Below are 23,086 nucleotides of genomic sequence, written 5' to 3' on the forward strand. Positions count from 1 at the left end.
CGGTGCGGGCGTTGTCCGGGCTGCGGGCTCAGGCGGCCCCTTCTTTCTCAGGGAGATTCGGCTGCTTTATCTTCTCAGCTACTCTTGGGATGCACCAGGGCAGGCTCGAGTAGGGGAGTTGGGGCCGAGAGATCTATACCCCTTGGGCTCGCGGGGACCCGGCAGGGAACGGTAAGCTGGGGCCCAGGAACGAGAGCGGAGGGAGCCAGGGGTGGGTGGGCTTAGCAGGCGCGGGCTGAACTGCCCGGGAGGCAGTGGGCACCTTCCTAGAAGGAGCAGAAAAGAGGAAGTATATCTGGGAAAATTGCCGCAAACCACATCCTCTTACTCCCCACACTCCCTCCTCTCCCAGGTCTCAGACTTCTTCCAGCCAGGAGACCTGCGAGCTTTGCTTTTCGAGCCTTAATCACCGACCCTGCGTGGATGGTGCCACCCCTGTGACTCCTGTCCCTTTCCCGGGGCCCTTCCTGCCCTTCGCGCTCTCTCTCCTCCACTCCCTCACAGGGACAGACCAAACCTGCTGTCCAGCTAGGTGCCTTCTTGCTACCAGCACCCCATGGGCCTCAGACTTGGAAGCATTTCCAGGAATTGTGGAAAGGGAGGAGTGAGTCATGGCTAGCCCACCGGGGTCCTCCGTTATTTGGGTGTTGGGGTCCGGGTTCCTTTTCCAGTCCCTCAATGCTGCCTTGAACCCTAAGGTGCCCCATCTCCGGAGGGCTCCCTGTTTCTTCCCCTGTGAACCCCTTGAGGCACTAAGAAATTAAATAATTTACTGGGGCATTTGAGGACAGTTGGGTGGGCCCTGCAGGGTTGTGGCTGCCCCCCACATGGCGTTGTTTTTGGTTAAGCTGGGTTTTGACGTGACCACCACTCTCTCAGTCCGCAGATCTTAGTGACAAGATGTGGAGCCTCCCAGCCAGGGCTGATGCTGGCAGGGAACCGGGGACCCACCGGGAGAGGGGAGGGAGGGAGCAGATCCAAATCAGTGGGGACAGGGAGGGGAAGCAGACAAAGGATTTCTTTCTAGAACTCTTTCCCAGAGAAAAGAGAAGCAGTGGGAGAATCCCTTGCCATCCGCAGCTTCCTCCACTTATAGCATCCTCCTTTGGTTCCTCATTCATTCAATAAGTTCTTACTCAGCCCCCACCATATGCCAGGAATTTGGTATACAGGAAAATTGAGACTCAGAGAGCACAAATCACTGGCCCAGGATGTTTCAGCATGTCCATGTGAAAGTGGACTTGATGATTTCCAAGTGGGTAGGTTTGGCTGGGAGAGAGGAGGCAGTGACCTGCTTTGGAGAACAGGCCCTACTGCATCCCAGCCTTCCCAATATCCCTGGCCCTGGCCCTGTGACTGCTGCAGTAGGCTAGACCAGCTGTAGGGAACACCCTTGGAAAATCCCCTATGGGTGCTGAAGCTGGGGTGAATTGCTAGCAGTCATTTCAGTCCCTGGCCCCTGGGAAAAGGGTAAAATGTGCACATTCTTCTCAGGTATCTCTGGAGAGGCCAAGCTATTGTCAGCCTAGTCCTTCCCTGTAGTTGGGCAACCAGTAGGCACTTTCTCAACGGACAGATCTCATTTCTTCTGTCACCAGCACTCTGGGTAGCTCTGTCTGCAGGCAGGCAGTGGGTCTGGTTGGTCTACACCCGAGGGACTGTGGGGGAATGTTATCAGGGGTTCTCCTGCAGGCTGCCCACTGGTTGTCTCCTTTCAGGATCCAAAATGGCATCGTGGTTCTTCCCAAGGATGTGGACAAGGGTGCTAGGCTCCCTGACCCTGTGAGAGCAGAGGGTCTAGACATCCAGCTTGGAGCACTTGGACCCCCCGTGACTCCCTCAGCACCACTTCACCTGCAGGCATCACCATGGCAGCCCAGAATGGAAACACCAGTTTTGCACCCAACTTCAATCCATCCAAAGGCCAGGGCTCCTCCCTCCGCTTCAACTTCAGTTATGAAGACTATGACTTCACTCTGAATGAGGATGAGGACATGACCGAGACCCCGACCTTCTTCGCAGCCAAGATTGTCATCGGCGTGGCCCTGGCAGGAATCATGCTGGTCTGTGGCATCGGCAACTTGGTGTTCATCATTGCCCTCGCCCGCTACAAGAAGCTGCGCAACCTCACCAACCTGCTCATCGCTAACCTGGCCGTCTCTGACTTCCTGGTGGCCATTGTCTGCTGCCCCTTTGAGATGGATTACTACGTCGTGCGCCAGCTCTCCTGGGAGCACGGCCATGTGCTCTGTGCCGCTGTCAGCTACCTGCGCACTGTCTCGCTCTACGTCTCCACCAATGCCCTGCTGGCCATCGCTATCGACAGGTGAGGATGATGGCAGGGGGAAAAAAGAAGGGTGTGGGCGAGCTGCTCCTTTCCACACTTCAGCTCTGACAGGTGGGCACTACCTCAGATTTGAAAGCTCAGGGACAAAAAAAAAAGAGAGAGAACATGTTTCTCTAGTTGTGGCCCATGATCTTCCAAATCTGGACAAGAATGAAGCTCCTGAGCCTCCCAGTTCTGGACCATGCTCCCAGGTACTACGTCCACTTTAGAAATAGGTGTGTCACATGACAATGAGTGGCATCAAACACAAAGGTAAAAGTATAAAGTCCAGCCAGCAACATAAAGGCCACGGGAGAGTTAAGAAGGCAGCTTCCAGTCAAGACCATGCACCGAGTTATTCCTAAAACCACTACCCCATAAAGATGCAAAACGTTTCCATCACCTAAAATCTCTCCTTCTGCCCCTAGCCACTCACTCCTCCCACCCCAGGCAGCCACTGATCTGATTTCACTTACCATAGTTTCGTTCTGCCTGTTCTTGAACTTTATGTAAATGGAATCATACATATTTACTCTTGTTTCTGGCGACCTTGTCATAGTGCTGATTTTAAGATAAGGTGGCAGGGTTTGTTTGTAGAAAAGGGGGAAGGAAGACTTGCCTTTGCTTTTTTGCATAGATCCACATCCTCATCTGCATACATCTGCATGAGATGTTCCAGAAGTCCTTGCTGTATTATAAATTTGTAAAATAAAATGTATAATAACAGCTTAGGCGAAATCTTACACATTAAAGTTACGTGAACTGGTGTAGGCCAGCATGGACTAACAGCAGCTGTGTTTGAGGGGCAGCTTATTCAGGTGGTGTCCCATCCCCTTGGTTACTGCCTGCCATTGTGAACTTTACTGAAACATATTTTGAGGATGCACTTTCTAATTGTCTTTTTTCCCTTTTGTCTCCTTTCAATGCTTCACTTTTTCCCTGTTTCTGAGTGCCATTTAGTTTGTTGTCCTTTTTAACCAACCAGTAAATTATTTTTGCTTTTTGGTATAAAACGCACATACAGATAAAAGAAGTATCTTGCTTTTTATAACATAATTCCTACAGGAGACACAATTTTGTTATTATAACTCTAAGACTCTCCAGATCTTTGAGATGAAATGTGTACCTTTTAATCAACTGCAAAATTCACGCGGGGACATATTACAAAGGCAGATTCCTGGGTCCCATCCCGGCTCTGCTGAACATGAATCCTTTCTGCTAAGTCTCAGGAAGCTGAATTTTAATCCAACTCCCTAGAGGATTCTGACAGTCATTAAAGTGTGAATTGTCACTGCAATAATCCCCTTTGTCTCACTGAAACTTTGTCTTTATAATGTCACTTTTGACAGTGTTGCAGTTCATTGGGAAGCAATCGCCCTGTTACAATGGGCAACAGAAGAGTTCCTTTTTCATCCCAAAGTGACTCTGCCCCAGGCAGATTCCAGCTCTACCAGGAGTCTTACCATTCTGCCGGCCACCCAAGTAGGAAAAATGACCTTCCTTCTTCACCTTTTGCCCTTGTGCCGCCCTATTCACCCCATTCCCCCAAGTCCTAGCAATTCTTCCTCCAGCTTTCTCTCTTAACCAGTCATGTCTGGATCACCATAATGCTCCTCTAACCTCTCCCTTTACCCCCTCAAGCCATACTGACCCACGTCAAGCAGCAGAGTATCCCCACCATTGCTAAATCTTCCTATAGCACATCACTGCTCACAAATCCACCAAAAGTTCCACTCCCTGAAGAATACATGCCAAATCCTAAGGCTAATATTCCAGTGTCCTTATAATATGATGCCAATCTGTTTTTCCAGTCTTGTGCTGTGTATGGATGTCATGGTCAGGTTCATAGGTCAACTTGGCCAGGTGGTGGTACCCAGTTGTCTAGTCAGGCAATTACTGGCTTGCCTATTGCTATGAGGACATTTCATGGACTTAAATCATGACCACATTGGCTACATCCACAGCTGATTGCATTTGCAATTAGCTGAGGGGAGTACCTTCTGCAAAGAGTGATGTTTAATCTAAACACCGGAAGGCTTTTAAGGAGGATTCAGAAGAGATAATCACTCTTCCTGCTTCAGTCAGCAAGCTTCTCCTGAGAGTTTGTTGGGGACCTTCATTGGAGCTGCCAGCTCACACCCTGCCCTACAGACCTTGGATGCTACATCCCCATGGTTACATGAGATGCTTTTATAGATTTTATATTTGCAGATATCTCCTGCGGATTATGTTTCTCTAGAGAACCCTAGCTAATAGAGCTTGGTACCAGGAGTGGTTCTTAAGAAACAGAATCTTAAAAATGGGTTCTATGATTGGTTTTCTACAACTGACTAAATTCAAAGGCACTAATAACTCTGTTTCCCATAATCAGAATGACATTTGTCAATCCATGAAGTGAGCTGGCAAAAGAAAGTCAAAATATCACTGTTCAATTCTGCTAATTGTTCGCTTATACGAAGCCAGGCTCTGGGTGATAATGTTTTTGACACCTTTACAGAGTTTTGTGGGAATTAAGAGGTATAGAGATGTTGGCTTGTTGTGGTTAGATATGCTGTATACATTGATGAGGGAAAGGGATGAGCAAAAGTCTTCAAATATGAAGCTTAAGCACTGTCTGACAGATGTAAACATTTCTATGAGTGCCTGAAAGAAAATCTTATTTCCTGTAGCCCCAGACTTGAGATCTCTGAAAATCAGGCTCAGAGTCTCACTGTTAGAGTAGCAACTTTACAACATAAACTGAAATCTCAACCTTGCATGGTGTCTGCCATTAAAGTGAGGGCACTGATTAGAAAGGAGTAGGACCCTGAAAAATGGGATGGCGACATAATGGATTGATAATGATGGCTGTGAAGACGTTGAAGCCCTAGGTTGTGCTGAGTCTTTTCTAGATAACCTTGTAATAGTCTGCCCTGAGGACATAGCCTCCCTACCTCCAGCCTGCCCTGAGGAGTTGACCAGCCAATCTCCACCTGAATGGATTAACTCTTTAGTGCCTATGAAGCACATGATTGCCCCCCATGGGGAAACAGCCCATGCTCCTCTGCCTGGAATGATTAATCCAGTTTCACCAGGTGAAACTGCAAACAGATGCCCTAAAGCAATTGGCTTGGAAGATACTTCTAATTCTTTTCATGACCCACCCTGCTACCTCTCTTTTCTTCCAGACCTTTAACTAGACTAAAGTCCCAACAGATCCCAAAAGGTGAGGAACAAAATGTCACCCATGAGGAGGTACACTATACTCCAAAAGAACTTCATGAGTTTTCCAATTTATATAGACAGAAATAAGGGGAATATCTGTGGGAACGTATTTTAAGGGTGTGGGATAATAGTGGGAGGAATATAAAACTGGATCAGGCTGAATGTATTGACCTGGGCTCACTAAGCAGAGATTCTTGCTTTCAGTGTTATAGCTTGAGGGATTAGAAAAGGCATTAACAGTTTGGTTGGATGGTTGGCTGAAACATGGATCAAAAGGTGCCCCACCATTACCTGAGGTTGAACTGCCAGAACTGCCCTAGTATAATGTAGATGAGAGAATCCAATGGCTTAGAGAGACTGCTGAGTGCCCAATCTGCCAGCAGCAGAGACCCACACTCAGCCCCTGATATAACACCATTCCCCAAGGTGATCAGCTGGCTACATGGTGGCAGGTTGATTACAATGGATCACTTCCATCATGGAAGTGGAAGTGATTTGTTCTAACTGGAATAGAGACATAGTCTGGATATGGGTTTGCTTTCCCTGCAGGCAGTGCTTCTGCCAAGATTATCATCGTGTACTTATGGAATACCTTATCCCTCGCCGTGGTATTCTACACAGCGTTACTAATTATCAAGGACCCACTGCACAGCAAATAACCTGCAGGAATGGGCACATGCTCATGGAATTCTCTGGTCTTACCATATTTCCCAGCATCGAGGCAGCTAGGTTGATAGAATGTTTGCCTGACCCTGGGTAAGAACTTGCATCCTATTCTGGAGAGATTTAATGTGTTTCTGGTTGTACGCAGAAAAGTTGAGTATTATTAGGCGAGGGAAAAATGTATCTGTTATTGTTTTCTATTTAGAGATCAAGTATGGTTTAAGGTGATGTGTATAGCTGCCAAGTTGACAAGGGGTGGACTGTCATGGTGAGGTTCATGCATCAACTTGGCTAAGTGGTGGTACCCGTTGTCTGGTTGGGCAAGCACTGGCCTATTTGTTGCTATGAGGACATTTCATGGACTTAAATCATGACTATGTTGGCTGCATCCACACCTGATTGCACTTGCAGTTAGCTAAGGGGAGTGTCTTCTGCAATGAGTGATGCTTAATCTAATCACCAGAAGGCTTTTAAGGAGGATTCAGAAGAGACCATCACTCTTCCAGCTTCAGCCAGCCAGCCTTTCCTGAGAGTTTGTTGAGGATCTTCATCAGAGCTGCCAGCTCACAGTATGCCCTACAGACCTTGGACTGTACATCCCCATGGTTACATGAGACGCTTTTATAAATTTTATATATTTACAAATATCTCCTGCTGATTCTGTTTCTCTAGAGAACCCTAGCTAATACAATGGACATACAGATTCTTTTCTAAAATATGTTGTATTTTAAGTACAGTTACCATGTCTTCTATCTTTCTGTCTGCACAGTGCCTAGCAAAGAGCCTTATGTGTATATTTGTTTGAGTTACCCCCCAAACAGACCCTGAAACAAGGATTCACCTACAGGTAGCACCCAGGAAGCACCCATAGGGGTGTGGGGAGTGAGGAAGGGAAGGCAGAAGGCAGCCAACACAGTGCATTTCTGAGCAAATTTCCACTGTGGTCAGCTACCACTTATTCCTGCTGAGGCCCTCTTGGAGCCAGTGTAGAGCATCCCTCAAAGCTTTCTCAGGAAGGGTGATAGAGCTTGGGTATTTAATACCACTCTCTTAAATCATAGATGAGGGCTGCTTTGCAAATGCTGCACAAATGTGCCTGTTTCTAGGTACCACAGATAGGCAAAGAGCCAGGTTCATGCAGAGAGAGCCAGGAAGAGATGCTATTTCAAGTAATAGAGCCCCTAGGATGGTCTGCATACATCCATGCAAGTGACTCAACAAAGATCTTGCCAATGTCCCTCTTGCCACTCCTCCACCCCTAAAAAAGCAGAGCAATTGTCCTAGGGTTTCAGAGTATCTAAATAGGTGTTGTTAGGTTTTTCTGGAGGGAAGGTATTCAACCCACACAAATGAGCTCATTTCTTCACAAAGGGCTCCCTCCTCTTTCCCAGGCAGTCTGGCTCATTGGAAAGAGCAGGAATAAAGCTTCATACTGCATGGTGCTTTACGGTGTCAAAGCAGCTTCACACTCTCTCTTTGAACTTGAGATAGTTGTGGAAGTTGGAAGCAAACATTTTGTATCAGGACCCTGGATTCTGGTTCCTACATGAAGTGAGCTTGGCAGATCATTAACTTCTTACTGGCCTCAGATTCCAGCACAACCCCACTCCTGTCTCCTGATTCTGTAATGCAGGATGACCCTGGGGAAAGAAAGAAAGCCCTCTTCACTGTCCCAAGAAAGGCCCCACTTCTTATGAGATCCACAGCCCCTCTTTCACCTCTGACCCATGAGATATTTGGAATGAAGATCTTTGAAAGCACCATGCTTTAGAGCAGAATGGCAAGACTGAAAGCCAAGACGGTATCAATAGGTCTCAATGTTTTAACAGGCCACATGTATTTATTGTAAGCCTACCATGTACCACACATTCTATAAGCATTACCACATTTAATGTCCACAGCAGTCCTGCAAGGTAGGTGTTGTTTTATTCCACATTGCATTTGAGGAAATGAAACTCAGAGAGATTGGGTAATTCACTCCAGACCACAAAGCCAATCAGGCCAAGAGTCTGGATTTCCTTATTCTGCCTGTTTGACCCAAAGCCCATGTTGTTTCCACTAAACCAGCTGCCACTCCAGATGTCAAATAATGTTGCTACAATAGGATGAACCTTGTAGAAGTGGGTAATTGGGACATGGGGGTTTGCTGTGCCATTCCATCTGCTTCTGAGTGTGTTTGGGTTAGGGAAAAACTAGTAATGTTTCCAAAGCAGATGTCACTATTAATGCTGGCTTCCCTCCCCGCCAGATATCTTGCCATCGTTCACCCCTTGAAACCACGGATGAATTGCCAGACAGCCTCCTTCTTGATCACACTGGTCTGGGTGGTGGCCCTTGTCATTGCCATCCCATCCGCCTACTTCGCGACAGAAACCATCCTTTTCATCTTCAAGAGCCAGGAAAAGATCTTCTGCGGTCAGGTCTGGCCCGAGGACCAGCAACTCTACAAGTCCTACTTCCTCTTCGTCTTCAGCATCGAGTTCGTGGGCCCCGTGGTCGTCATGACCCTATGCTATGCCCGGATCTCCCGGGAGCTCTGGTTCAAGGCCGTGCCCGGCTTCCAGACCGAGCAGGTCCGCCAGAGGCTGCGCTGCCGCCGCAAGACAGTCCTGGTGCTCATGGGCATCCTCACAGCCTACGTGCTGTGCTGGGCGCCCTTCTACGGCTTCACCATCATGCGCGACTTCTTCCCTGCCGTGATGGTGAAGGAGAAGCACTACCTCTCCGCCTTCTATGTCGTTGAGTGCATGGCCATGAGCAACAGCATGATCAACACCGTGTGCTTCGTGGCCGTCAAGAACAACACCGTCAGGTACTTCAAGAAGGTGATGCTTCTCCACTGGCGCCCCCCGCAGCACGGCAGCAAGTCCAGCGCCGATCTGGACCTCAAAGCCAGTGGTGTGCCGGCCACTGAAGAGGTGGACTGTGTCCGGCTGAAGTGACCTACCGGCCCCAGGAAGCCAGGCCTCGGCCACACCACACTCCTCTCAAAAAACTGGACCTTTCTAAGACATAACCGGCAACGAAACTAGACCGAGCCACAGCAGCTGGCGTTCACCCTGTCTGCTCAACACCTACGTGTGCAGGGCCAATGATGGGATTAGACGAGTGCAATTGAAGTTAGCCTTTACTGATGGCCTACGGTGTGGAGAAAAACATTAAAAAAGAAAAAAAACAGCAGAAGCTGCTGCAGTCGCCAAGCTATATCCAGAACACATAGATGGCCAGACAGAGACCACAAATGGTTGTCTGAAACACCGTCCGTCTTTCCTCCTGTCATTGTGGGAGTATCAAGTGGCTATGGGAACAAGGGGCTTGGACCTGATGGTGATGTGAAGATTCGGTCTTCAGACTGTGGGGTTTATAGCCTCGTGGAAAGACAGTGCATGCTATCACATTGCCTTCCCACCAGCTCCTCCCAACTCTCCAGTACTTTCCCTAGGATTCTGGATGCCAGAAAATTATTTTTCTTATAAACAGATCAGCCTGGTGTGGTTATCTACTGTTCTAGTTTGCTAGCTGCTGGAATGCAACACACCAGAGATGGATTGGCTTTTAATAAAAGGGGATTTATTTTGTTGGTTCTTCAGAGGAAAGGCAGGTAACTTTCCACTGAGGTTCTTTCTTACGTGGAAGGCACAAGATGGTCTCTGCTGGTCTTCTCTCCAGGCCCCTGGGTTCCAACAACTTTCCCCGGGGTGACTTCTTTCTGCATCTCCAAAGGCCTGGGCTGAGCTGCTAGTGCTGAGATGAGGAATGCTGAGCTGCTTGGGCTGTGCTACATTGCAATCTCCCATTTAAGCACCAGCCAATTAAGTCAAACGTCACTCATTGCAGCAGACACGCCTCCTAGCTGACTGCAGATGTAATTGGCAACAGATGAGGTTCACGCACCATTGGCTTATGTCCGCAGCAACAAGACTAGGTATGCTCACCTGGCCAAGTTGACAACTGAATCTAACGAACACATCTACAATCATGGTGATTTCAAAGGAAAGAACCAAAAAAATCTCTCTCCCCCTAATACGTGAAAGTTCATCATTCTCTTGGTGAAGGCAGACAGCCCTGAGCCTAATAACATCCAGCTCCTGACACTGTGTGCACAGGACTTCAGGGCCTCTAGCCTCAGGCAGGAGGAAGGGGGCCAAGAGGCAGGCTGACACTGACAATGAATGAAACCCCTGTGGCCCTATTGCTAACGCCTGAACCAGGATTCTAGAACAGATCCTCTTTTACAAAGCAAATTCTATTTAGAATCCAAAGACCTGGGGCCAAGTCCTAATACTGAGACTTGTGTGACCTGAATTTTTACTCTCTCTGTGTCTCAGTTTTGCTTCAGTGGATTGGGGGTGATGAAGATGCCTGCTCTGCCTTCTACATGGGACTTTTGGGAACGCTCACTGAGGTCACATTTTGTGAATGTGCTTTTCAACTGCACATATGATACGAGTGGATAAACGAGATTTCATATTTATTTGGACCAAGGAAACCCCATCCACTCTGACTCATCACTGAGAGACACCCCTCACTTTTATCTTTTCTGTGTTCTTAGGGCCAGAGACTCCTGAACTTTTCACAGTGCAGCCCATCCACATCGGGATAAAAGGGAATCCCTGTCCAGGGTTATATTCAGGAAGATTCAACCTCAGAAGCTCTGTGACCCCCAGACCCTCAGCCACCCCAAGGTCAGGAAATATTGACCATCTTTCCCTGCATGTTGCCAAACAGCACAGCCCAGGGCTGCATAAATGCCATTTTGAATCTGTTTATGCTACTGTATGACCGTGATGATTGTGTGTACTTGTTCCCATTTCTTCCTGATTCGTTTTGAAGCAAAGACTATAAAAGGTACCTGGTTTGGGACTAACCCTTCCACATTTAGGCAGCGTCTAATTTTTTCTAGAGAAGGAATCCCTGAGTTGTTTGTTTATAATTAGGAGGTGTTTTTCTCTCCAACAGTGAAATATCAACCAATATTTTCTCCCCATCACCACCTAGCAGCCACACCTTGAAACCCAAACACTGTAACTTTAGAGACTACAAACACTTTAATATTAGATTAGCCTAAGCAAAATGGTTTATAAATTCTGGTTTTAAAAAATTACACAATGCTTTCCAAAACCAAGCAAGTAAGTATTTTGTATTATCTGCATTTTTACAAATATCATAAAAACTGTATTGTTATTTATTATCCCTGTCCTGGTTCTCCACCTAATAAGAAGATGCTTTAATAGCAGATTGTATATCAGTTGAATCTGTCAACAGAATTCATCCGTTTTTTCCCTTTTATCCTAAAATATACCACCTCCTTTCTTTTAAATGTAACTAAAATAACTTTTGTAAATATCAGTGTATATTGTGATTTTCCAGTGGATAAAAGTGTTATGTTGATATCAAATAAAGTAATTAATATATGGAATCTTTATATATATAATTTTTTCAATTAGAGAAGTTGTAGGTTTATAGAAAAAAACCAGAATCTTAACTACAGTTTTCAAGTATTTTCCCCACTAATCTCTCATGTCGTTATTATATTCAGAAATAAATGAAGTAATAGCCACGTAAACAATTAAACTCTGAAACAGAGAAGGAACTCACTGAAGGAACTTTTAGAGCAGAATGATCTAGGACCAGCAACCACCCACCCATCAGTGGCACCCTTCACGCTTACAACCCAAGCACGGAAGTCATGGGAACAAATAAGTAGGGGCCACTACACTGTGCCAATGTTACCCCTTTATTTTGAAATCACTTTCTTTGTTTAAATGAAAATTGATGATTGCATGGGAACTGTTCATCCCTCCAACTCGTGTTAAGGTAATAAACACCTTGTTTATGGTGTTTGACCTTTTTCTTCTCATTTTTAAGATGCTTTTAATGTGCTGAGATATGTGCACATTTATACATATTTATTATGTATTAAATAATTAATCTCATTTGGCAAAAAAGTTTTCTCTCAGTCAAAATGAGAAAGAATGATGGCTGTGTGATAAAGCGTTAGAGATTTTTTTTTCAGCATTCAACATTTGAAATAAGTCAGTTCTTAAACTAAAGAAATCAAAGGTGGTTTCAAGCACCCTCAGGCATAAAGTCATTTCCATACCTAAGAAGAATGTGTCTTGTGTGGGGTGACTGGAAAGCTAAAAGTGAGTTCTATTTCCAGGGAAAGATGATTGCTTTGAAACGTATCCCCCAAATTAGTCATTTTTCCTCCTTTGGGCTCAAGAGGACACACACACACACACACACACACACCCCAACAGGACACTGGACAGGAAACTTTTCAGGGCCTATATTGAACTCTACTCCTTTCCCAAGTGAGGAACCCTGAATTCCCAGTGGGGAAATGACCTGCTTAAGGTCATCCAGCCGACACTTGCTGGAACCGAGACCCTGCCAAGGTCTAACTCTGGTCAGGTGAACTGCACTCCCAAGGTCCAAGGAGCACGCCCAGGAAAGGACATTTTACGCTGGTTTCTGGTTCCTCTGGAGAATCTTAAGCTACACTGATGGTACCTTCCCTCCCTTGGCTTGCCAAGGGGACACTCCATCCAGGAGACTTCTTAACCCAGATTTGAGGGCACCAGGATTTCAAGGAAACCAGAGAGAATTACAAGAGGGACACTCGAGTTCTCCTGACTTTTTTCTCAGGCCAGGGATGCAAGATGCTTTTCTCACCTGCTCCCGGTACCTGGAATTCATCCTAATAGAGAAATGGAGGCATGCTCCCTGTGGGAGGGATTTTAAGACATTGACAGGAACGTACCTGAAGCTATCTGTAAGGGATGTTGGAGACTGGTGGAAAAGCAGGTTGTGATGGAAGGCAACGCCAGCCCTGGCAAAAGCCACCAGTGTGTGTGTGTGTGGGGGGGGGGGTCTTGTTCACATTCAAAGACAATCAAAGCATGGCCAGGACTGTGCAAGACAGTGTGCAGTGCTTTTTAACATAAATAGCACAACATTTCCCATGTTAGCTATTTTTAAGTGTAATTCAGTGGCATTAATTACATTCACAGTATTGTGTTACCATTATCACCATCCCTTACCAAAACCTTTTCATTACCCAAAACAAAAACTCTGCACCTATTAAGCAGTAATTCCCCCATTTTCTCCCTCCCCTCAGTCCCTGGTAAACTCAACTACTTTCTGACTGTATTAATTTGCTTATTATAGACATTTCATATAAGTGGAATCATACAATATTTGTCCATTTGACTCTGGCTTATTTCACGCAACACTTTCATAGACCATCCATGGTGTAGAAGGTATCAGAATTTCATTTCTTTCAAGGGCTGAATAATATCCCATTGTATGTATTTGCCACATTTTGTTTATCCATCCATCTGTTGATGGATGCCTGAATTGTTTCCACTTTGGGCGATCGTGAATAATTCTGCTATGGACATTTGCAGACAACAGAGTGTGTGGTCTCCTCCGCCTCCTCATTGTTCATCAACGTTGACTACACCATCTGCAGACGGTCATGGGAGCCTTAAGGGAAAGAAGCAGAAGACTGGGAGGGCCAAGGCTGATCCAGGAGAGCACGCCATCCGCATCCACACTGTTTGCACAACACTAGTTTTGTTTTATGAGTAGGCCACTGATTTCCAGGTTTCTGAACATCATTTAAATAAAGGGGCAACCCCAGATTCAGCTCTGAGATTATTTTTATTATTTATCATTAAAAAAATGATCTTTATGGTTCTCAGATTACTCTACCTGAGCCTCACTTATTTTCTCCACAAAGGATTCTAGCTAAAAGTATCTCTTGGTGTTACACTCACAAATCCACTAAAGTGGCTCTGAGCAGTATTTCTATTCCTCAGTGTGACAGACAGAATAATGACCCTGTAAGGATGTGACACCCAGAACCTGTGAAGATGTTTCCTTACATGGCAAAAGGGACTTTGCAGGTGTGATAAGCTGAGGCCCTTGAGAAGGGGAGATTATACTGGGTTACCCAGGATGGACCAAGGGTCCTTCTAATAGGGAGGCAAGAGCATGAAAGTTGGGAAAATAAGTTATGATGACAGAAGCAGAGGCGGCAGTGACACGCTTTAAAGATGGAGGCAAGGGCCACGAGCCAAGGAATGTGGGAAGCCTATAGAAGCTTCCTGGAAAAGGCCAGGAAATGAACTCTGTCCCTGAGCCTCAAGCAGGAACACAACCCTGCTGACATTTTTATTTTAGCCCCTACTCATTTCAGACTCCTGACCTCCAGAACTGTAGAATAATATATTTGTGTTGTTTTGAGCCAACAAATATGTGGCGATTTGCTCCTGCAGCAACTGGAAACTAATACATGCAGGTATCAATTCCATTGCTATCATCAGGGTAAATAATCAGAAAGCATGTTGGTCCTCCCCAAACTACATCCTTCTGGTTGAATATTTGTCCTTATGCCTTAATGAAATATTATAGAATGAGGCTAATCTGAAGTACACAAAAGGTGGTCCAGAAAGGGACTGCAAAATACTTCAGGTCAAGGCAGGCTAAGGGTCAATCCTGAGGAGAACAATAAAAGCAGGGAGGAACCGGCAGAGTCCAGGAGGTCAGCACAGCAAACAGCACCAGAAAACACAACTGATGTGCTCAACTGCTGTGGTTTCCTCTCTGCCTCTGACTTAGAGGTCAACAGGGTGTGGGCAACGTTCACACAGAAAGAGTTAAAAGGCCAGTGGGAAAATCAAAACATAATGAAGTGGCTAAATTCCCCACCCACACCACACTCACCACCACCACCCCCATAGATAAGAGGGAAATCACTGGGAAAAATGAAATTGTGGATTGTGGATGGGGCTTCTGAATAGCTGTTGGAGCATTATACTTGCCATCTAACTTCATCCAGAAGGTGTTCAAAGGATAAGTTTACAGGATATTTTAAAGAAGTGGGTGTTTTTTAACATACAAGCTCTTTCCCATATCATCCCCTAGGTTCAACAGTTCTTTGTCACCCAACTTAACTTTGGATGCCAGTTGAATAAATCCAAAGGGTTCAAGGTTTGAATTGGCCGAACTGCCAATTCTTGCAGCATCCCTGCCCCTCCTTCTTCCTGCCCATGTGTATCTGCATGCCACTTTAGTGTGAAGTGAACCTCCTTGGAAAGGAAGGTCTGCAATGGAAACATATTTAACCAAACCACAGCACACATTTTCTGAGGACCACTGTCTAGGAGAGCAGTAATTTTATTTTCATTAAAAAAACTGAACTTTGAAAGCTGCAGCTCATTCATTTTCTAGTACTGCTATAGAACAAGAAGATGAAAACCATATATTGTCTAAGACTTTAATTGAACCCCTATAGGGCAATTTCAAAGCTTCACCTGGTCTTTGCAGAATTAAGGGAACAGTTATTCAGAGGTAGTGCCATTTCCTATGCCTGGCATAGTCTGAAGGGGGAGGGTGGAGAGGGAAGAAAGGAACCAGCAACTTTCCATGTAATACTGTGAAGTTTAAATCCACTCCGGAGATGTGATCTTGATAATTTAGGAATGTAAAGGAAAATGTTATTCTGCCTCCTTGTGGGTCTCTGAAAATTACCATTCATCCTTGGTGAGAGAGAAAGGATGTATCTACATGTAGATACATACTCTATGCATCTACATGTAGAGATGGACATGCCCTTCCATCTGATTCCATCCTTGCTCACTGGAAAAGGTGAAGGATGTGCCTGCAAAATATGTGGGTGGGAAGAAGATATGGTAGGAAAAGCTCATCCTGGGAGTCTCTGTGGGACCTGGAATGCCAAAAGCCACCTCGTACCACCATCTGGAGCCCCCTTTAGGACACTGTCATAGACAGAGCTTCTCACATCCAGAGAAAGTACTGCTGGGGGGCAGGGACTGATCCTAAATAAGAAACGTCCCTTGGGGAGGTGATGGAGTTTTGACAAGGGTGAGGGCAGAGTGCCATGGAGAGAGAAATGTTGGTGATTGCTTTTAAGGTGAGGAGAAGACACAGATGCCTGCTCTTTCCCCTTCCATTCAACCCCTCTTGGAAGTCCTAAGCAGCATAATAAGGCAAGGGAAAAATGTTATAAGGATTAGAAGAGAACACTATCGTCATTATTTCCAGATAATATTGTCTATATGGAAAATCCAAAAGAATCTAATGAGAATGAAGAACAACTAAGAGAGTTAGGCAAGGTGGTTGGCTACAAGATCCAGATAGAAAATCAATAGAGAGGGACCACCCCAATTAAGATGGCAAGTGAGATCCTTCAGGGCTCTGAACAAGCAGCAAGAACTTACAGAAACATCTTCCTCAAAGCTCCAGAAAACAGTTAAAGGGCTGCAGTAAAAGGGCAAGTGCCGAATTAAGAAAAAGGCTACATAAAAGTGGAAGGAACTCCTGGCAACCTGGCTGGACACTTCCCCACCCCTCACCAGCTCAGTATGCATCAAGCCCACACTCCCAGTGCAAATCCCTGGTTCCAGTTCTGCAAGGAACAGGGTTGCCTCCGTGCACATGCTGGAAGCCTGTATGTCTGCCCAATCTGTCAGGTCGTGGCTTGAGATCCTCACCACCCCAGAACTTGTCCTAAGAAGTAGAAAGCAGGCCCCCAATCTCCCCTACAGAAAGCTGTAGAAGGGCACTCGGGTGGCTGCCTGAGGAAAGGGAACACTGGCTGGAAGATATAAAGTGCAGTGCTGGGCCTGTGAGGAAACTTTCCTAGGAAAGTGGGTACAGTATCCGTGAAATGAGGGACTTCCTAGGGCTGCATGGACATGCCTAAGACAAGACACATGGGCAGAAAGGACAGGGCAGCTCCTGCAATCTGACCTAGAGATTTTCTCTAAACTCACTGTGGGAAAAAGCCCCGAAGTGGGGCATTCGAACAGGTCAGTCTGCAAAGGCAGAGAAAGGTGGTTTCTTTCTTTTTGCTTTTATCTTCTTTGTCAACTCGTGGCCTTCAGGGAAGGCTTTATTCTAACACTGGCCAGTGAGAGCCGAGACATGTGGAGGGGATGCTGCTGGAGGGATGGAGCCTCCAGGGTTTCCCAAGGGATCAGGAGGGGGCAGGGCCATGTTGCAGCATACCCTGAGCTCTGTCTTCTTCTGCCCTCCAGGGCCCCTCAGGTGTCTCCTATGGGCCAGAATCCAGCTGGCAAGGGAACCTAAACAATGCAGTCCATAGGGCCAGCCTCTGGGTGCAAGCAGGACAGAGAAGGGTAGGGAATGAATCTAGGGTGGGCAAACAGAACAAGCAGCCTACGCCCCCCATATCATTTCCCCTGCAAGAATAATAGCCTTGACTCTGTCAAGCCCAGTGTCTTGACAGGGCACTTTCTCTTCAGTCCTTTTTGATGTGTCCACCTGGCAGCAGCTCCGGGCTTGCTGGCTTCCATGGTGTAAATTCCTAATCGAAACCACCTGGCTACAAGGGAGACCCTGGCCTGACCTCCTCCCAGCCCTGGGGTCCCCTGGCACTTCTCTGACAGCAGCAGTTACTGGGAACTCCTGGGGAGAGGACAGCAAGGACACACTTGCCCCCAGCGAGCCCCCAGCAGAGACCCAGGCAGGCGGGACAGAAGCGGAAGGGAGGATAGACCATGGGACTTCTAAGGAGCCCAAGCAGAACCCTTTGTCCCAGTCACTTGGGACAGCTGAGGCTGTTTCCTGCCCCCTGCCAGGGGCCACTCAGTAAACAGCAGAGTGGCTCAAGCAGCCCTGACGGGGAGGCCAAAGTCAAGACCATGCAGGGACACCCACTCCTTCCACTGCCCAAACCGGGAAAGGACTCCACCTCCCTACCCCCCAACCCTGGGGCAAACGCAACATCCTACCCAGACTCAACAAGTGTCTTCCTCCCAGCTTGTTCTCTTAGTTCCTTCCTCTTCTTTCTTTTTAGGCTTATTTATGTGATCTTGTCACTTTTGTTGTCACATAGTCCCAACTTCACATTCCTTGCCAATTCAGTGACTTTTAAAAATACGGTTGCCATAACAACTCTTCCAAAAATCCGGGGCTGACAGCATTATTTAGCAGCTGGCATGCCCCACCTTGGAAAGACATCCTGGTAAAGACAGAGGGGGTGGGCTTCTATTTTATGGGAACACCGAGACTCAGGAACTACATTAGCACATTTAACCCCCCAACTACCTGCTGAACTGTGTGAGCCCCATTTCATAGATGAGGAAATTGAGCCTCAGAGAGATTGAGTAACTCATTCCAGGTCAAGCTGTTAGTAAAGGGGCAGAGGTGGGCATGAACCCAGCTCTATCCGAGTCCAAAACACGTGTTCTTTTTTTTTTTTTTTTTTTTTCTTTTGCATGGGCAGGCACCAGAAAACGAACCTGGGTCTCTGGCATGGCAGGCAAGAATTCTGCCAGCTGAGCCACTGTGGCCCGCCCCAAAACATATGTTCTTGTCTGGCACCTCCAGAGTCTCTCATGTCAATCACTTGGTGGGCCTTGTGAGTTGACCTTGCCGCTATTCCAAGGCTCTTCCCGCCTCACTCTGCAGGAGACCTGAGGTCTCTTCTAAGGACTCATCTTGCTGCTGGGGCCTGCCTGGGATGAGCTGATGCTCCTGGGCTCACTCCCTTCCTGGCAACCTGGAATATTGAATATAAAGTCCTCCTGAGGTCCAAACTCTGGGTTGCCCCACTATCAGAAGGTGACTACAGTTCCATTTACAGGAATTCAGGTATACGGGGGCTATTCAGAAACCATAAATTCCTTCCTGAGTTTGGATAATTAATTAAGGAGAAACCAGTAAGGGAAGTGGGGGGAGCAGGATAGGAAAGGGGAAGAAGCCAAGCAAGGGTAGAGGTGTTTCAGGGAAGCCCCACCCTCAGCCTGATCCCGTGGGAAGGCTTGTAGCAAGTGCTATGCCTCAGTCTGTCCCACCTCGGAGAACTGAGCTTTTGTGCTCACAAAGCAATCCTTGGCTAGGAAGGAGGGCACTTGTGGGTATGAGCAGAAAATGCCCAGGTTTCTCTGTCTCTGGGCAAGGTGGACACACTGCCCAAGAGAAGTCTCTGAAGGTGAAGGACACAGGTGGCAGCATGAACAGACAAACACACAGAAGCTGGAGGACAGACAGGAAGCCAGTAGAAAAGAGGGGAGGAAGCAGGGGATCTGGTAGCACAACAAGAATGTCCACAACCTGACCAATTCTTCTCCTACAACCAAGAACCAATACTGTTCCACCTGGGGGCTGCCCTTCTGAGGCCATTGCTCTGTCCTCAAGGCAGTTCCGAGGCATTGGTTTGTTTCCAGCCCTGGCTCGAGCTTTGCCCAATCCCTCTCCATCAGTGCCTCCTTCTGTCTTGCCAAATGCCCATGATCCTGAAATTTCATGCAAAAGCACCAATTAAGGGATACTTTTCTCTCCTCTTGCTGAAGTCAACTTCTGACTTCCCCTTTGATTCTGTTTCGATCTCCCCCCTCCCCCACCCACTGTCATGTTTCAGGAAAAAGTGACTGAATGAATGAATGAACAGCCAGCCACTATCTGCAGCAGCCTCCCTGATGGTGCAGCCTCAGCCTCAGTCCCAGGTGGCTGGAGCAGAGCTGGACTCCCTGTGGCTGAGCCTTTTCAAGATCAACTCAACAGCCAGCCTTTGCGTCCTTGTTCCTTTTGCCACCCTGCTGTTCCCCAGGAACAGAAGAAAGAACTTTTGTTTTCTCCAGGGTGTGTGTGTGTAGGGGGAGTCATTCTGGAGGAGGTAAACTGAGCCAAACAGCAGCAGGGCCCCTAAGTGCTCCCTCATCCGCCTGCTGTCACTGTCAGAACAGGAGCTGTTTCCACACTATAAAATCAGAAAAAGCATTGGAGCTGGCTTTTAAACATATCCTGCATTATCTCTGGCAGTTTGCAATCTCATATCAATCCCCTAGCACACACACATATACACACACACACACACACACACACATACATACACACAGTCCTGTTCTGAGTGCAGACTAGATAAATGATCAAATGTCCCTGTCCTGGTTGCATGCTGAAGCTAAACACATGTGCGCTGTCTGAATGATTCACAGCATCCGCAGTCCTCTCATTCTCTAAGTAGGAAAATCAGGCCCAGATGGGAGATCTGTCCCCTGCAGGTCACAGAGCCTGTTGGTGGCAGACTATGGTCTAGAGCCCAAGTCCTCTGACCCCCAGGCTGAGGTCTTCACATTGAACCGCCCCATCCACATTCACCCCTCCAAGGCGAGGACAGTGGGGTCCAGCGAGGCCCCGACTCTCTGGCTTAGGAGAAGATTTGTAGGGGAGAGAAGCCTCTTATAAATCCAAAGTAAGTCTCATGGCCTTTCTCAGGGCAGAGATAGCCCTTCCCAAGTAGGGCTGCCAGATTTACAAATTAAAACACAAGGCAGGCCCTGCCCCAATCAAGATGGTGGAGTGAGAAGCTTCAAGGTTTGGTTCCGCACCAGAAGCTTGGAATAACCGGAAAGAACTGGCAGAAACGTCTTTCTGAAAGCTCCAGAAAACAGTTAAAGGACTGCAGTAGCAAGGCAAGTACAAAATCAAGAAAAAAGGCCTGGCCAGAGCCCGCACACACCCCCAGGGCAGATCCCTGTTCCAGTGCTGGAGGGAACAGAGCAGCCCTCAGGTACATACTGGGAGCATGTGTGTCTGGCCCAATCTGTCTGGTGGTGGCCTTGGGGACCTGTGATCCCAGAACTTGCCCTGTGGTTAGAAGGTGGCTCACTGAACTCTCCTTCAGAACAGTGTGGGAGAGCAGACAAGTGGCTCCTGGGGCAAGGAATTGCTGGCTGTAGGCCATAGAGTGTGTGTCTAGAACTGTGAGAAAACTGCTTCCTAGGAAAGAGGGGACATTCATAGCTATGTAAACAGGAATTCCCAGAGCCATGCCCAAGACAAGATGCATAGGCAGAAAGAATCAGGGTAGCCCCTACATTGTGGCCTGAGATACTCCCTAAACTCACTTGTATAGATAGATAAGCCCTAAAGGAGAGATTGCACAGAACAATCTGCAAAGATTGGGCTCTCTCTCTCTCTCTCTCTCTCTCTCTCTCTCACCTTCCCTCCTGACAGTTCTTTGCTCTTCTTAATTTATCACTCACACCCTAACATTGGAGACCAGTGGAAGGTGGAAAAATGTCCAGGAGTGCCAGCTTGCAGCTACCATACCTGTCCTTTATGTTGAGAGTCCCTAACCCTCTATTACCCTGGGGACCTGTGGCCATTCTGTCATCTTCAGTATCTGTCCCCATTCAGTATCTTCATGACGCATACCCAACCTCAAAAGTTCCAAATTGGCATGTCGTCTTTGATTCTGAATTGCAAGGAGTACAGCCTTAGAGCTGGCTCAGAGAGGACAGAACAGGGGAAAGAAAATGTAGACATCTGGCCAAAGACATTCTATCTTACGAGGCTTCCTGAGATGCTCAGCATGACTAGTTGCAAGGACAAAGCTGATTAAAATCACGGTGAGACACTTCTACACACCCACCAGAATGGCTTTAAATTAAAGACTGACAATACCAGGAGTTGGGGGAGGTTGTAGAGCAACCAGAACTCTCATACATGGGAGCATAAACTGGCAAAAGCTTTTCGGAAGAACGGCGAACATACTAAAACACCTTTACCCTGTGACCCTCAATTTCGCCTCTTGGTATTTATCCAAGAGAAATAAGTACTTACGTCCACCAAAGATATGCACATAAATGCTCATAGCAGCTTTAAATAAAATAGCCCAAACTGGAGACAAACCAAATGTCCATTAACAGATGAATGAATAAATAATTGGGGGTATATTCCTATAAATGATAAGTTTCACAGACATAAGATTGAGCAAAAGAAGGTTGGACACACAGAATATGTGCCTTATGAGTCCATTTATAAGAAGTTCTAGAACAGGAAAACCAATCTATGGGGACTGTAAGTAACAGAGTGGTTACCTCCGGAGAGTGGAACAATACTGACTGAGAAGAAACATGATGGACTTCTGGGGTACTGAGAATTTTCTGTATTTTTATATGGTGGCGTTTACATGGATGTATATATCTATGTAAAAATTCATTGTGTTGTACACTTAAGATTTGTGCACTTTACAGAATGCATACATTTTATAAATTTAATTTTTAAATTTTTAATTAAAGAAGTGTTTCCGGGCGGGCCGCGGTGGCTCAGCGGGCAGGGTGCTTGCCTGCTGTGCCGGAGGACCTCGGTTCGATTCCCAGCCCCAGCCCATGTAACAAAAACGGAGAAACAGAATACAATAAAAACAAGAAAATGTTTGGGGATGTTTCCCTTTCTTCCTTCCTTCCTTCCTTCTATCCTTCCTTCCTTCTCTCTGTCTTTCCTTTAAAAAAAAAAAAAAAAAAAAAAAAAGAAGTGTTTCCGGGCAGTAAAGGGAGGAAAAAGTTGGCCTCTATTCTCAGATAAATAAATAAAATGTGGCCTACAGCAACTACAGCTAGAGGGGTGAGTGGAGAGGGCAGGAGAGGCCTCCTTCTCCCACAGCAGCTGCGGCCATCTCTGTCTCCATTCCCTCTTCTTGCTACTTCCTATCCTCACCTCCCCCAACAGTCACCCAGAGCTAACATTTATAGCCCACTTACCATGTGCTAGACTCAACAGATGTTAGCTATTATATTATCTCTAGAATGTTCCAAAATTTTGAAAACAACTTTTAAATAGAAACCCAATATACTGTAAGTGAAAAGGGGGCAGCCCTATGAGAAAGGCAGTGAAAACAGATATCATGAGAAGAGAGCTGGGTGCACAATTTCACGACATGATTTTATTTCAGAGTCCCCTGCTGATTGTAGATGACCTCAAGACACTGAAACTGCCTCATTTTATCCACAACAAGTGGGTAGGGTTAATACAGACATTCATGTGCTGTCAAGGAAGTTTCACAAATTTGTGAATCCTGAAAACCTGGAGAGTTTAACGGTGGTCCGAAGTGGC

At 46.6% G+C, this 23,086-nt stretch overlaps 1 protein-coding gene and 1 long non-coding RNA gene across 2 annotated transcripts; both read left to right on the plus strand.

Moving 5' to 3' along the window:
- The first annotated feature begins 1,790 nt into the window (after positions 1-1,790).
- On the plus strand, positions 1,791-9,336 carry PROKR2 (prokineticin receptor 2). Its single transcript, XM_077161301.1, has 2 exons — positions 1,791-2,326; positions 8,442-9,336. Exons 1-2 carry the CDS (start codon positions 1,869-1,871, stop codon positions 9,133-9,135), a joined length of 1,152 nt encoding a protein of 383 aa, XP_077017416.1. The 5' UTR covers positions 1,791-1,868; the 3' UTR covers positions 9,136-9,336.
- Positions 9,337-10,436: 1,100 nt separating this feature from the next.
- LOC143684387 (uncharacterized) lies at positions 10,437-13,846 on the plus strand. The gene is made up of 3 exons (XR_013176025.1): positions 10,437-10,598; positions 10,746-10,878; positions 13,606-13,846. It is a non-coding gene; the product is annotated as an uncharacterized LOC143684387 (long non-coding RNA).
- The last annotated feature ends 9,240 nt before the right edge of the window (positions 13,847-23,086 follow it).

The sequence above is a fragment of the Tamandua tetradactyla genome, chromosome 1, assembly GCF_023851605.1.
Source record: "Tamandua tetradactyla isolate mTamTet1 chromosome 1, mTamTet1.pri, whole genome shotgun sequence".
Classification (NCBI taxonomy): Eukaryota; Metazoa; Chordata; class Mammalia; order Pilosa; family Myrmecophagidae; genus Tamandua; species Tamandua tetradactyla.

What these genes read in the sequence shown, in the direction of transcription:
- PROKR2 (XM_077161301.1), top strand. Translation starts at nt 1,869, where the DNA reads ATGGCAGCCCAGAATGGAAACACCAGTTTTGCACCCAACTTCAATCCA. An exon ending in CTGGCCATCGCTATCGACAG is followed by an intron (nt 2,327 to 8,441) that starts GTGAGGATGATG and finishes CCTCCCCGCCAG; the next exon opens with ATATCTTGCCATCGTTCACC.